Source organism: Rousettus aegyptiacus, unplaced genomic scaffold (genome assembly GCF_014176215.1).
Source record: "Rousettus aegyptiacus isolate mRouAeg1 unplaced genomic scaffold, mRouAeg1.p scaffold_m13_p_8, whole genome shotgun sequence".
NCBI lineage: Eukaryota > Metazoa > Chordata > Mammalia > Chiroptera > Pteropodidae > Rousettus > Rousettus aegyptiacus.
In genome coordinates this window covers 87,129,693-87,143,385 of record NW_023416311.1, presented here as the reverse complement: position 1 = coordinate 87,143,385, position 13,693 = coordinate 87,129,693, and the positions used below count along the sequence as shown (strand labels likewise).

The following is a 13,693-nucleotide window of genomic DNA, read 5'->3' as shown; positions in this document are numbered from 1 at the left end:
TTTTGGGTCAAGAGGACAGAAAATGGGAGATTGTGTAATCAGGATATTTGGTTGGGGAAGAGGGTGCAGTTTTAAAAATGTAGATTGAGAGCAGAGAGGAGCCGTTGACAAGAGGTGGGCATGGGTAGGTGAAAGAGTAGACTGTGTCGTGACCCCTCAAAACTCCGTACACTAAATGACAATATATAAGTATGACATAGGATACAGAACTTTAATTTTATTTTATTAGTTTCAAGTATACAGTACATTGGTTATACATTTATATCATTTATGAAATGATCCCCCTAATTGCTCTTTCTCTCCTCTGGCTCTACACCTAGCCATTACATTACTGCTGACTGCATTCCCTATGCCGTGCTCCCCATCCCAGTGACCATCTATTAACTACTAATTTGTACTTCTTTAACCCTTCATCCCTTCTTCTCAGCCCCCCAACCTCCCTCTCCTTGGGCCATCACCAAATTATCCTCTATATTTGTGAGTCTGTTTTCAATTAGTTCTTTTTGTTCCTTAGACTCTGCATATAAGTGAAATCATATGGTATTTATTTTCCTCTGTCTGACTTATTTCACTCAGCATAATAACCTCTAGGTCCACCCATGTCGTTGTGAATGGTAGAATTTCATTTTTTAAATGGCTGAGTAATATTGCATCATATATATGAACTGTAATTTTTTTATTACATCTGTTGATGGGCATTTAGGTCGCTTCCATATCTTGACTTTTGTAAATTGTGCTGCCATGAACATAGGGGTGCATAAGAAACAGTACTTTAAATGTTATCATCTACCCAAAGAGTATAGTCTGTCTGTAGAAGATAGGTTTACTTGGTGCTTTCTGCTTTTAAGTATGTAGTCATTATAAACCAAGAGTTCTCACACAAAATAAGTCACCTAGAAAAATGATAAAAAGATAATAGCAGCTTTGAGAAATCTAGTTAATTGCTTTAAAAACAGGCCAGGTAAAGAAGATGGCAAGTGGAGTAGAGACTAGAGTACTTAGGAAAGTGTGAGCAAGCAACACAGAGCTGTATTTGTGAAGTGGTTCCATTTTGAGTTGTCTCAGGGTCACATGAAAAGGCCTGGCACTCATGGTGGCCAGAAGTTCAAGGCTGTTCTTGAAATGGCGGAATGCTTTTATGCAGAAAGTTTTGGTTAGAATCTTTCTTGAAATATGTGGAAGTTGAGAGGAAATAATGTGAATAAATGTGATCAAAAAGTGAAACAAAAGAGAAGAGGCTTAAAGGAAGGAGACTCAATCAGCATTTAAAAGGTAGAAAAGCAGAAAAAGGTGAAGTGTCTGTCTTTACTAAGAATTTAAGTTGCAGCTTAAGGGACTTAGGTTACATGTCAGAAATATCTTTTTTGATATTGAAGAATTAGATGCTAGTTGGACTCATTAAGGTAGATTGCATAATATTTTACTTGGTTTTCCTTCAAACACGGAGCCAAAATCAATCAGCTGCAGGCTCAGGATATGCCAGGCGCTATTTAGGAGCTGGGGATATGGCATGAACAAGGCAAACAAGGTCCCTGCCACGTGAAACTTGTTCTAGTAGAGGCCACAGTGAGGTGATAAATAATCAAATAAGTATGTGAGAGATTTTTAGATATAAAAGAAGTGGACATGATGATATGATAGTGAGTATTGGGAGCAAGCTTCTTTAGTTCGGCTGATGGGGAAGGCTCCTCTAACATTTCAGCTGAGACCCAAAAGATGAGAAGAAAGAAACCAAGAGTTTAGGATTCCATGCAAAAGGCGCTGAGATGGGAAGAATTCATTGTGTTCTAGAAGAATAAAGAATGCCATTAGTCTTGGAGTGTGGCGAGCATGGTAGAGAGTGATCTGAGATGATCTGAGATGATGTGGTAGGCTGGGGCTGGATGAGGTGAGGCCTCTCTTATAGGTCATGTTATAGAGTCCAGATCCTCTTGCAGGTGAGGGAAATGATTTAAGATTGTTTTGGGAAAACCCCATTCTTCTGTGTTCCTCCTTTTCTTTCATATAGAACACTTCACTTCTGATACTCCTGGTCACTAATTCTGTGATACCAGTTGGGTGTCCTACAATTTAACTCAAGTTTGACACTGTCTACCTGTAGATAGTATCAGATCCCATAGGTTAAAGGCTCAGTCCCGTAAGACTGCCCCTCCCCACTTCAGACACCAATTGAAAGTTCAGGTTGTTACAGATGGGCTATAAATCAGAGATTCCTACGGCTCCCTTCTTGGGTTTGATTCATTTCCTAGAGTGGCTTACAGAACTCATCAAGACAGTTCAATTACTGTTCACTAGCTTATTATTAAAGGATATATTGAAGGATACAGGTGAACATCCAGTTGGGAAAGATGAGCAGGGTAAGGTATGTTGGAGGGGGCTCTGAGTTTCTGTGCACTTTCTGACACACCAGCTCCTCCTTAAGTTCACCAACCTAGAAGTTCTCCAAACCTTGTACTTTTGGTATTTTTATGGAGGCTTCATCTTGCAGACATGATTGATCATTAACTGCATTTCCAGCCTCTCTCCCCTCTCTGGAGAATGGGTGGTGGAGCGTTTAACCATGCTTTTAACCATGGCTTGGTCTTTTTGGTGACCAGTCTCCATCTAGGAGCCCACTAAGAGTCACCTCATTAGAATTAAAGACACTGCTGTCACTCAGGAAATTCCAAGGTATTTAGGAAATCCATCAGGAATGAGGGTCAGAGACCAAATATTAACAAAAAATGCTCCTAGTGCTCTTCTTACTTAAGACATTACAAGGGTTTTAGGAGCCCTGTGCCAGGAACCAGGGGCAGAGACCAATATATGTATATTTTCCAATATCTCACAAGGATTTAAAAAAATCACCAGGCTGTTCTGTGGGTGAATGGGTAGTAAGAAGAAGAATGGAGGTGAGATCTATTAGAATTGGTTGCAAAAATAGTGCCCTGGGAAGGTGGTGGCAATAGAGAGATAGAGAAGGAGCTGGACTGAGAGGTATTTGGAGGGTAATGCCAGTTGTATGTGCTGTTGGATTGTAGGAGGAAATATGTACAAAGGGAGGGTTAAAGATTACCCCCCTATTTTGGTGTGAGCAATTGTGTGTGCAGTTAGTGCCCTTTACAGAGATGGGGAAGCTTGAGAGGAGGAACAGGTTACATGACTGGAATTCGAGAACATTCTAAGGGTCGTTTTTTTCCCTCAACCTTTCCCCTACTCTTTTTTTTTTTTTTTTTTTTTTTAGTATATATCTGATGTAACAGCACTCAGTCTTTTTGATTCCATCGTTTAATGTAACAACCTTCTGAGAAGGGGTTTTGACTGCCTTATTGCAGTTGCTAAGCTGCTTGCTGAAGGTCTCTCCCAGAACTAGCTCATAATGGAGTCAGGATTTGAACCTAAGCTCCCTGACTCAGTCCTTGTCTTCCTTCACCCCAGAGAAAGAATAATTTCTGCAGAGAAAGAGTAATTTCCTTTTGTAAGATTACATTTGCTTTATTCTGTGCCATTCTGTCTTTTAAATTATGGGGTCTTTTGTTATTTCTTGATTCAGGGTAACTTGGCCTAGTCCTGTGATTTTACTTTATTTCGTTGTTTTAGCAGTGGTGGGGCTTCAGTGTATGGAGTGGGGTTAGTGCCTTGGAACCCAGAACCTGCTTTGTTCCCTTTGGTTTCTCTTTGTTGCCTTTCCTGTTGACTCTCCCTGTCCCCTCAAACAAACCATCACTGTCAAAAGCAATTAATAGGATTTCTGAGACACTGCCTATGGGTCACTAGAGCCCAGTTTGACCAGTCTAGTCTTTTTAAAGTGGCAGAAGGAGGTGTCGGCATGATGGGTGGGTAGGAATTTATAAATGTCACTGTTTCTGTGGATGGTTGTTTTTTTTTTTTTTGTTTGTTTTTTTTTTACAGCAACAAGGAATTGCTTTCAACTGACTGGGAAGTATGACAGGACTTTTCTCTGATGGCCCATTCTAGACTGGAGACAACGTTGTTCTTATTTGGTTTCTTAGAACATGGGGAAGATTCTTATTTCTGAGGAATTCTTTGGTTTCCTTGGCTCTGATCCTTACACAGTTAGGGAGATTAATTACATTGCTTTGGATTTCAGGTACAATCCATTCAGGATAGTTCAAAATTATGTGGTTGGCCACTTGCTATTCCTTTGCAGGGGTTCCCAACCCCTGGGCCTCAGACTAGTACTGTCCGTGACCTGTTAGGAACCAGGCCATACAGCGGGAGGTGAGCGGCAGGCCAGCGAAGAAGCTTCACTTGTATTTGTAGCCACTCCCCAGCACTAGCATCACCGCCTCAGCTCCACCTCTGACCATCAGGCATTAGATTCTCATAGGACCACCCGTTCCTGGTGCCAAAAAGGTTGAGGACCGCTGCTTTAGAAGCATGTGATCTCAAGACAGGGGTAGGAGTAGGTGTTTCACTAAAGTTGTACCCATTTTCGAAACATATTTTGGTAGATTATGACCACAGTAAAACCTTAAAATTTGAGAGGGATAGGGTAGCTAGAATGCTGCACTGGGAATGTTAGAAGTAGCTTTTATATGGTGTGAATGAACCTGTTAATTTTTAAAATAATGTAAACACTGATCACTGTTGTATGTAGCTTTTACACTGAGAAGCTGATTGTCAGGCTATTTTTAGTGAAGGTTGTTGGCCTTTGTTATCAGTCTTAACTTTGATAAATTTTAAAAAGCAATGATGGTTCAGTTAAAGAGTAGTCCGTTGTTTCAGTGTATTTAGTGAAGGGTGATCACCACCACCACCACCACCACCACCACCACCTGGTATATTTTCGGCTGCTAATTGTGTAGCAGGCACTGATAGTTATTAGCTGATTATTTTTCATAATCAGTTGGTAATGAACTTAATTAAAAACATACTAGTTCTGTCTTTTCCCCTAGATTCTGATAGTTGGTGGTGGCGTTGCTGGGCTTGCTTCTGCAGGCGCAGCCAAGTCAATGGGTGCAATTGTTCGAGGATTTGACACGAGGTAAGTGCATCACTGGAGATTGCTGTTAAGGTAAAACCATTTTGTTTCAGGTGGATGTTATACTTTCCTTAGAATTTATAAAGTGAAGTAGCACATTGAAAACTGCTGGATAACCCTTTTAAAAGTGTTTCCACTTTTTCAAAGTTAGCTCAAAGTGAAAAAATGTTACTCAGTGGGAAAAAAATTAGAAGCCAGATGCAATACAGCAGAAATAATGAAAAAGAAAACCAACGACAAAAGAATTGAAAAGTAGCAACTTGTACTCAGTGTTGTTTCTTCATGCTGATTTAACATCGATTGAAAGGAATGTGACTTTTCAGAGTAAAGAATGTTCCAAAGAATATGGTTTGTAGTGATTACCTGCAGTTTGGAAAAGTGATGTACTAATGATAAGCTATCCTGTTGAAATAAGAAAAGGCATTTCCAAGGTAACCAGGACATAAGCCAAGGAAAGCCAGAATTAAGAATGCCGTTAGTCCTATCTTTTAATTTTTAGTGTTTGCTGATGTGAAGTTTTTGAAGACCTCTAAACGTAAAGAAAGCATGTTCAAATTTTCATTATAGTGGATGATAGTCTTGAAGTGGAAATTCATATATATTTGACTTAGAGATGATTTGAAACTCGGTGTCAGGTTAACTGCTAAGAATTTATTAAGTTAATTAATGTCATTGGTTTAGATTGTATGTAGGGTAGACAGGTAGAATATGGCTGTAGCTTAACTCTATTTTTATTTATCTTTATTAAGTAACTCAAATCCACAATGAAGAAAGATGTGGTGAAGTACTTTTCTAAGGATGTAGCTCATTAATAACTATTTTGAGACTGGCATCATATCATAAATGCATAATTCAAATGTTGAGAACACATACTTGATTATAAACTCTTTTTTGGAAAACTGAATGATATACATTTTCAGTTAAACATCCAAAAACCTAAGGACAACTCATCACCCAGTGACATTAACAGGGCGTGATTTTTTAATTCTTTCAAATTGCTGGGAGATTCCCCTATCTTGCCTAATGTCTTTATTCCAAAGTTTAGAAATATAGAAACTTTTCTTTCTTTTTTATCTTTCATTGTGTGTGTATGTGTGTGTTCCAATAAAGCTTTATTTACAAAAATAATTGGCAGGTTAAGAGCTGTAGTTTTCAGACATCTGTACTAAATGCTTACTCTCTTCTAGGGATTGTGCTATATGCTTTGTTTTATTGGTTCTTTTCAAGAATTTTTTGAAGTAAGGTTAATTAGTCCTTTATATTTTATATATTATAAAAGGAAATACACATTAATTTTATAACTTGTCCACTTTACATTCTTTTTGATCACAAACATAATATATTCTTATTCTTTCAATTCAGAAAAATATAAAAAAGTATATAAAAGGAAAATAAAATACTCTAAAATTCTACTACCTAGAGATAATTATTAACATTCTATTATATGTTCCCTTTTCTACACATTAATTAAAAATGTAATTTTACTAATGGTACTATTTAACATTACTTAATAGTAGGTCATGAAGATCTTTACCTATAAATATTTTTAATAGCTGCAAAAGAGTCCATTGTATAAAAGGACGGTGATTTATTTAACTGGTCTTCTATAAATGGACATTTTTACTGTATATAAACAACATTCTGTAAACACACATATACATACATATATGTATGTATACATAAACGTGTATTTGGCGATATCGCATTTTCTTAGGATAAATGCCTAGAAATGGAATTTTGTGTCAAAGGATATTCACATTTAAATTTTCGATGTAATATTTTAAAATGATATTATTTTGAGGGCAAAATTCCAAAATAGCATTGTGTTTCTAATACATGCATGTTCCTTATTGAAAAATATTGAGCACCATAAGGAAGAAAATAAAAAATATATTTTATAATACTACCAGCCAGGTATAATTGCTAATAATTTTTTTTTCGTAATTGCGTAAAGATTTTTATGGAGCTGCCTTTCGAATAACATCAGGATCATTTTACGTATAACACATGCATATATATCATTTTGAATTCATCTTCATTAAAAATAGTAAACATTTCTAAAACTTTTTAAAGAGTTCTATTCCTTTAGTTACAAGGAGTAGAAAACACCAAATCTGATTGGCTTAAACTATAAGAAAATGTATTATTTCTCCAAAGTGAAAATTCATGGGGAACAACTCCTGTTTCACACGAGAGTTAGCAGCTCACTGGTGCTAGGCAGGATCAGGGTCTTTCTGTCTCTCTTCTCTGCTGTCCTCAGCTTTGGCTGATTCCGCCTGTGGTCACAAGTTGACCACAAGCTTCCTTGTTCAAGCCAGCAGAAAGGGAGAGAGCCTCTTGCTCAACCATCTCTTACCCTTTCTGTCCTGCCTTTTATGTCTTACCGTTTGGATCCACTCCCTGACCATGACAGTTGCCAGGGACCGATGGGCTCGGGTCATAGTTTCCCAGACTTCCCTGATGGCAAGGATTACCTGTAGCTCTTGGTGAAAATATAACTTCTGGCCTCACGCTGGAGGTTGTAATTCAATGGGTCTGGAAAGGGGCCTGGGAATTTGAATTTTTAACACATACTTGGAGCGATTGTTGTCACTAGGGGAGTTTGAGATTCACTGTAGTGGGATGAGTGTTGGTGACTTAAAACACACTGTCCACCACAAAGCTGAGATCTTTGTTGGTACAATGCTTGCCAGCATTCATTCATTCATTCATTCATTTTAAACTGAATGTATTTTTACATAAGCTGAATGTGTTGGATCTTCACATTTACCATTTATACCATTTACAAGTTGCTTTTTTCAAACACAGTTTAATGAGGACTAGGGGCAAAAATAACTTTGTTAAACTATTTCTTAAGAGTCATTTATGTGGAGGAAAGTTCCCATATGTCAGAATATTTACAAATGAAAACCTTAACTTGAAGGATTTGAATGAAGTCAAATCTTAATATAGGTCTGATCTCACATCAGCATTGACAGTAGGGCCATAAGAAACATAATGGATTACTGGAGCTGACAATAGTGAAATTCCTTTTTCAGCTTAGCTAAGTAGAAATTGGCATTCCCTATAGTTTTTTTTCCCAGAAAAAAATTCATCATGTTACCTTCCTTTAGAAAAAAAGTGAAACAGTCCAGAGACATCAAAACAAAGTCTCTACGTAGGGAAAAGAAAGAAGTCTCCACTTTTAAATGTATAGTTTTTTCTTTTTAAAAAAGTATATGTAGTCTATGGCCATGCCACCCTGAATGTGCCCGATCTCATCTGATCTCGGAAGCTAAGGGTTAGTACTTGGACAAGAGACCACCTAGGAAGATCAGATGCTGTAGGCATTAAAAAAAAAAATATATATATATATATATGTGTGTGTGTGTGTGTATATATATATACATATGTATATATATATGTATATATATATAAAATATATATATGTGTGTGTATATATATATGTATATATATATGTATATATATATATATAGAAAAATGATGATCTTAATTCCTGTATTAAGGACCTAAAATAACCACTCCTTTCCTTTCAATAATCACCAGAGCTGCAGCTTTGGAGCAGTTCAAATCTCTTGGTGCTGAGCCCTTAGAGGTAGACTTGAAGGAATCTGGTGAGGGACAAGGTGGATATGCGAAAGAGATGTCCAAAGAGTTCATTGAAGCTGAAATGAAGCTCTTTGCTCAGCAGTGCAAGGAGGTGGACATCCTTATCAGCACAGCACTTATTCCAGGTATGTCGTTAGGTTTCTAGTACAGCAGTTTTACTAATGATATTTTAAAATGAGGGTGAGTAATTGTTTAACATTTGAATTTCTTCAAGTAATGATTGATTTACCTTTTAGAAAATGAGAAAGCACAGGGAAGGCAAAATCCCTGCAGCCCCTAGAGAAAAACAGTCATTGATAATTTGGTATATTTTCTTCCAGTCTTTTTTTCTGTGTATTTTTATCTGTGTTCATAGATCATATTCTGTGTACAAAATTATATTTGAAAGCAATTTCCTCTGTTTATACCCTTGAAAAATTAGTTTTTGATTGATTTCTGTTCTCTTTGTTAAGATGCTGCATTCTTATTGTAGGAAATTCAAACAGTATTAAAAAAATATGGAGAGAAAAAGACAGCTCTGGAGTTCCATCAGAGATGACAATTAATATCAGAGATGATTACTTTTTTTTAATATACGAGATAAAGAGGGGAGCTTTTTTGTGTGTGTCTGTGTATATATGGAATTTCCAGTATATATTTTTTTACTAAAGAATATAATACTTTGTCACTTTCTAATTATTTCCTTTGACATATTTGATCTTTGCAACCAAATTGTGAGCTCTTTCAATGGTAGGAATTACTTTTCAGTCCATTGCAACATCCTTTTCTAAAGAATATGTTTTACTGAATGGATGATTGATGTCAAATCAATAAGCATGTATTAATCAGCAAACACTAGCTTGATCTAGAAAGACTGGGAGTGAAGATACTCTCTGCCTTTTATATTCTTACCTCTTCTCTTCTCTTTTCCTTTTGTTATTGAATAATGAATACTATACTGACTCTAATTTTCTTCCTTTCTGAAAGAAAGTGGGCCAGATAATGAGAGCTTACAGGGTTCATGGTTACTAGTGTTAGATTCTACTAAAGGAGCCTTGCTTTCTTTCTCTAGGGGACTGTGGAAGTTAGAAATTGCTTTGTCATGAGGTCATAGGAGAGGAGAAGTTCTCTCTTGGCACCTCTTTCCCCAAAATATGGCTATAGTACAAGCATGAGCAGGAAGTTGATTGACATATCTATGAACTTGTAGGAGAAAATGTGCCTCCCAAGCTTCTCTCTGTCCACTGTTTACCTAGGTGATACCTGATAGCTGAGCTGGTCTTTCCAGACTCCCCATCCCACCAGAACTAGCTAGGTGAAACAGACAGGCAAGGGGATGATGAGGGCTCAGCCCATAGAAGAATCTGTGAATGTAGAAATAAACTGCGGTTGATTACCAGAGGTGTAAGCAGATTAGTAAGCCAGGAGCCCAGGGTGGTGATAGTGAAATCTGCCAGTGCTGACAGGACTCATAAACAATCAGTGGCAGGAGAGCACTTCAGGATTCGTCCTTTACTTTTGTGGCGGTGGCTCCTGACTCAGCTGTTGCACAGGTGGCTTTAAATGGGGGATCGGGTGGCCTTTACTGTGCTACCATCTGACCTTTAGATAGGTAGCTTGGGGAGAGTTTTGAGCTGACTAGATGTAACAAGTGGCCAGCAGAGGGGGCTAAAATGCTTTTAAAAAGTATTTGTTTGTTTGTTTGTTTGTTTGTTTATTTATTCAAAGAAATTATTTAAGTCCCCCCCCCAATCTATCTCCCTTCTTCCTCCTTCCCCATCCCCTCTGGCAACTACTAGTCCATTGTCCATGTCCATGAATCTCTGAAAAACACTCATAGAGTAAATGATGAGGACATGAAGCTATTTTTAGTTGTCTGACTCTTACTAAAAACAGAATAATTTGGATATAGTACATGTAGTTGTTATCGATTGTAAAGCTTGAAATGAGTGACAGGACTCAAAACTTCTTATATAAAACACATATTTGCTTTTAGGGCCTACTCCCATATTACCTTATTTTTTATAAGTAGTTTATTGTAAGTATACTTTGAAAAGGTCACATTGTGTAATAGTCTTAAAGAAGACTTATTGAAGAAATTTTACTAATCTAGTCCATTGAGCTCTTACTGCTTTCAGCCTTTTCTGAAGCAATGAGCACATTAAACTTATGCAGAGACCGGTAGTAGATTGATCTAGAGCCTGTACTTGGAAGGCTGGTCTGAAAAGGACTTTTCTGTTAGTTTTTTGAAAACTCAAGAAAGAAAAGTTAATTAGAATATTATAAGGAAGAAGATGATCATTCTAAAGATCTTTCCTATCTCTGAGGGACTGAAAACTGAAAGCATGAGCATTAAAAAAAAAGATTGAAAAGATTATATAATAGTATAAATGCTCTTTGAAAAACAGTGTCTCTGACATTATACTTTTTCAGGTTTATGTCCTGACTTTGCATGGGTCACCTGATGGTGTATCTACCTCCTGAAAGACTCTTAGAGCAGAAGTTGTTCTAAAGTTTTCCTTGAGTTGGAGCCAAAGGGGATTAAGTCAAATGTCAGAAGTTCTCCAAGCTGACATTCCTTAGACCGAGATCCTCATAGTTATACTGAAGGCCTGGCATAGATAAAAATGTTGAGAGAGGGACACAGATAATTAGTTCCAGGTAGCAATCTTATGGAGTTGGTAAATTTTCATCTCTCTTAGAAGCACATCAGTCAGTGGATTTAAAAAAAATAGTAATCTTATACTTTCAAAGACTGTACATAGAATGAAATGTCTGTAGCCAGCTAGTTATTATTCCACCTGGTATTTTGTACTCCATACTTGTACCATGATCTAGACTCCCTAGATTGGATTGGGTGATGGTTAAAGGCTAGAATTTCACTTAACATGGATAGCTTCAAGATAGGGCTGAGGTAACAGTCATTTTGTGGTGCTGTGCACATGAGGGAATGCTCCCATCCTTTCTGTCTAGCTCCTTGACCTTTGGAATCATCAATAAAAAGTGAGGCAGCCCCACTCTGATAATGTTCAGGCTGTGCCCATAATCTTTTGAGCATGAGGTTTTTTAGCATTCTTATTGTTAGAAAGACTTTTCATAGACTTGGGAATATTTAATCAGGAAGAGGCTGAACCAGGTTGGAAATCTGATTGGTTTAAATTAAGTTAGGGAGGGGAGTGTTGGAGTGCAGAGAGGAGGAATCATAGTGGTTTAGTGCTGATTGTGTAGTAGGCACATTTCACCTAAATTCCAGTGAGAATTAAGAGTACTTAGAACATACACTAAGGCTACCCTGACAGAAACGACTGTTTCCATTTAAAACCTTTCCTGATGACCACCTTATGAAAAAATCATAAGCATCATATAGTCATCTAGCATTCGCCCCTTCCTCACCTCAGGCATTGTCCTTATTTTGTAATTGAACCACAGCTATTGGAAAGTCTGGGGTTTTATTTAATAATGATGACCCTATCTTGGACCACTTGGGTCCCTAGCATCATTAGATAAAGACATCTAAAATGATCAGGATTGTGAAACAATAAAATGCATAGAAGAAAACATAAGGACTAAACTCAAGGACCTTGGGCTCAAAGAGGATTTTATGAATTTGACCTCAAAGGCAGGGGAAGTTAGAGCAAAAATAAATGAATGGGACTACATCAAACTAAAAAGCTTCTGCTCCGCCAAAGAAACTGTCAACAAGGTAAAGAGACAACCATCCAATTGGGAAATATATTCGCAAGTAACACCTCCCATAAGGGCCTAATATCCAAAATGCACAAAGAACTCATATGGCTCAATAAGAACAAAAAAACAAACAATCCGATTAAAAAATGGGCAGAGGACTTGAGCAGACACTTCTCACTAGAGGACATACAAATGGCCAACAATTATATGAAAAGCTGCTCAACATTGCTAGCTATTAGGGAAATGCAAATCAAAACCACAAAGAGATACCATCTCATACCTGTTAGAATGGCTATTATCAACAGGACAAGTAATAACAAATGTTGGAGAGGATGTGGAGAAATAGGAACCCTCATACATTGCTGGTGGGACTGCAAATTGGTATAGCCACTGGAAAACAGTATGGCGTTTCCTCAAAAAACTAAGAATTGACCTACCATATGATCCAGCAATCCCTCTGCTGGGTATTTACCCCAAAGACTTGAAAACTCATATTCGAAAAGATATTTGCACACCAGTGTTCATAGCAGCATTACTCACAGTGGCCAAGACATGGAAGCAACTGAAGTGTCCTATGATAGATGATTGGCTGAAGAAGCTGTGGTACATATATACGATGGAATATTACTCAGGCATAAGAAAAGATGAAATACTGTTATTTGCAGAAACATAGATTGACCTTGAAATAATCATACTAAGCAAAATAAGCCAGACAGAAAAAGTTGAAAATCACATGATATCACTTATATATGGGATATAAACCTAAAAGCAACAAATGAACAGGATAAACAAACAGAGACTCATGGACATGGACAATGGACTAGTGGTTACCAGAATGGGGAAGGGGGGAAGGGGAAATAAAAAAAATAAAATGTTAAAAAAAAATTTACAGATATATAGTATGAAAAAAAATAAACTGGCATTTTAAAAAAAAAAAATCAGGACTGGATCATATTAACCCTTCCCCCCAGCTATGCTATAAAGTCTGTACTCCTTGGTAAGGTATTCCTTACCTTTCAGTTTCTAGTCCTGATTTAGCTTTTGGACCTCATGTTAAACTGATTTATTTCCCTCTGGGTATGATTTCAGTCATGCTGGCTACTATGATCACCTCAGATAGGCCAATGACTTTCAGGCCTTTTACACGAATATGTTTCTTCTCTTTGGAATGCTATCCCTGCCCTTCCCTACTTTTTGAAATCCTATTCAACTCAGTTACCACTTCCTCTGTGGTTTCTGCTTCCTCCTATCGGGTAGTAAACACTCCTTTTTCTGCATTGACATCACTTGGTCTATGCCTCACATTCCAGTAATTCTCAGTCTCATTGCCCCGGTTGCTGTGTCTCCCTGTGCATGCAGCTGGAGTGTTTGGTTTATCTCTGTGGTGGTGGGTGCTTAGCATATGGCCTTGTACACAACAGTGGCTCGGCAAGT

The 13,693-nt window shown here is 37.5% G+C and overlaps 1 protein-coding gene across 4 annotated transcripts in view; it reads left to right on the top strand.

Moving 5' to 3' along the window:
- NNT (nicotinamide nucleotide transhydrogenase) overlaps positions 1 to 13,693 on the top strand; it is an 82,736-nt gene that overhangs the window by 15,056 nt on the left and 53,987 nt on the right. For all 4 annotated transcript variants that reach the window (XM_016161117.2, XM_016161116.2, XM_016161114.2 and 1 more), the window contains exons 6-7: positions 4,899 to 4,987; positions 8,531 to 8,718. In XM_016161117.2, the coding sequence (XP_016016603.2) occupies positions 4,899 to 4,987; positions 8,531 to 8,718 (277 nt within the window). The remainder of the gene's footprint in view (positions 1 to 4,898; positions 4,988 to 8,530; positions 8,719 to 13,693) is intronic.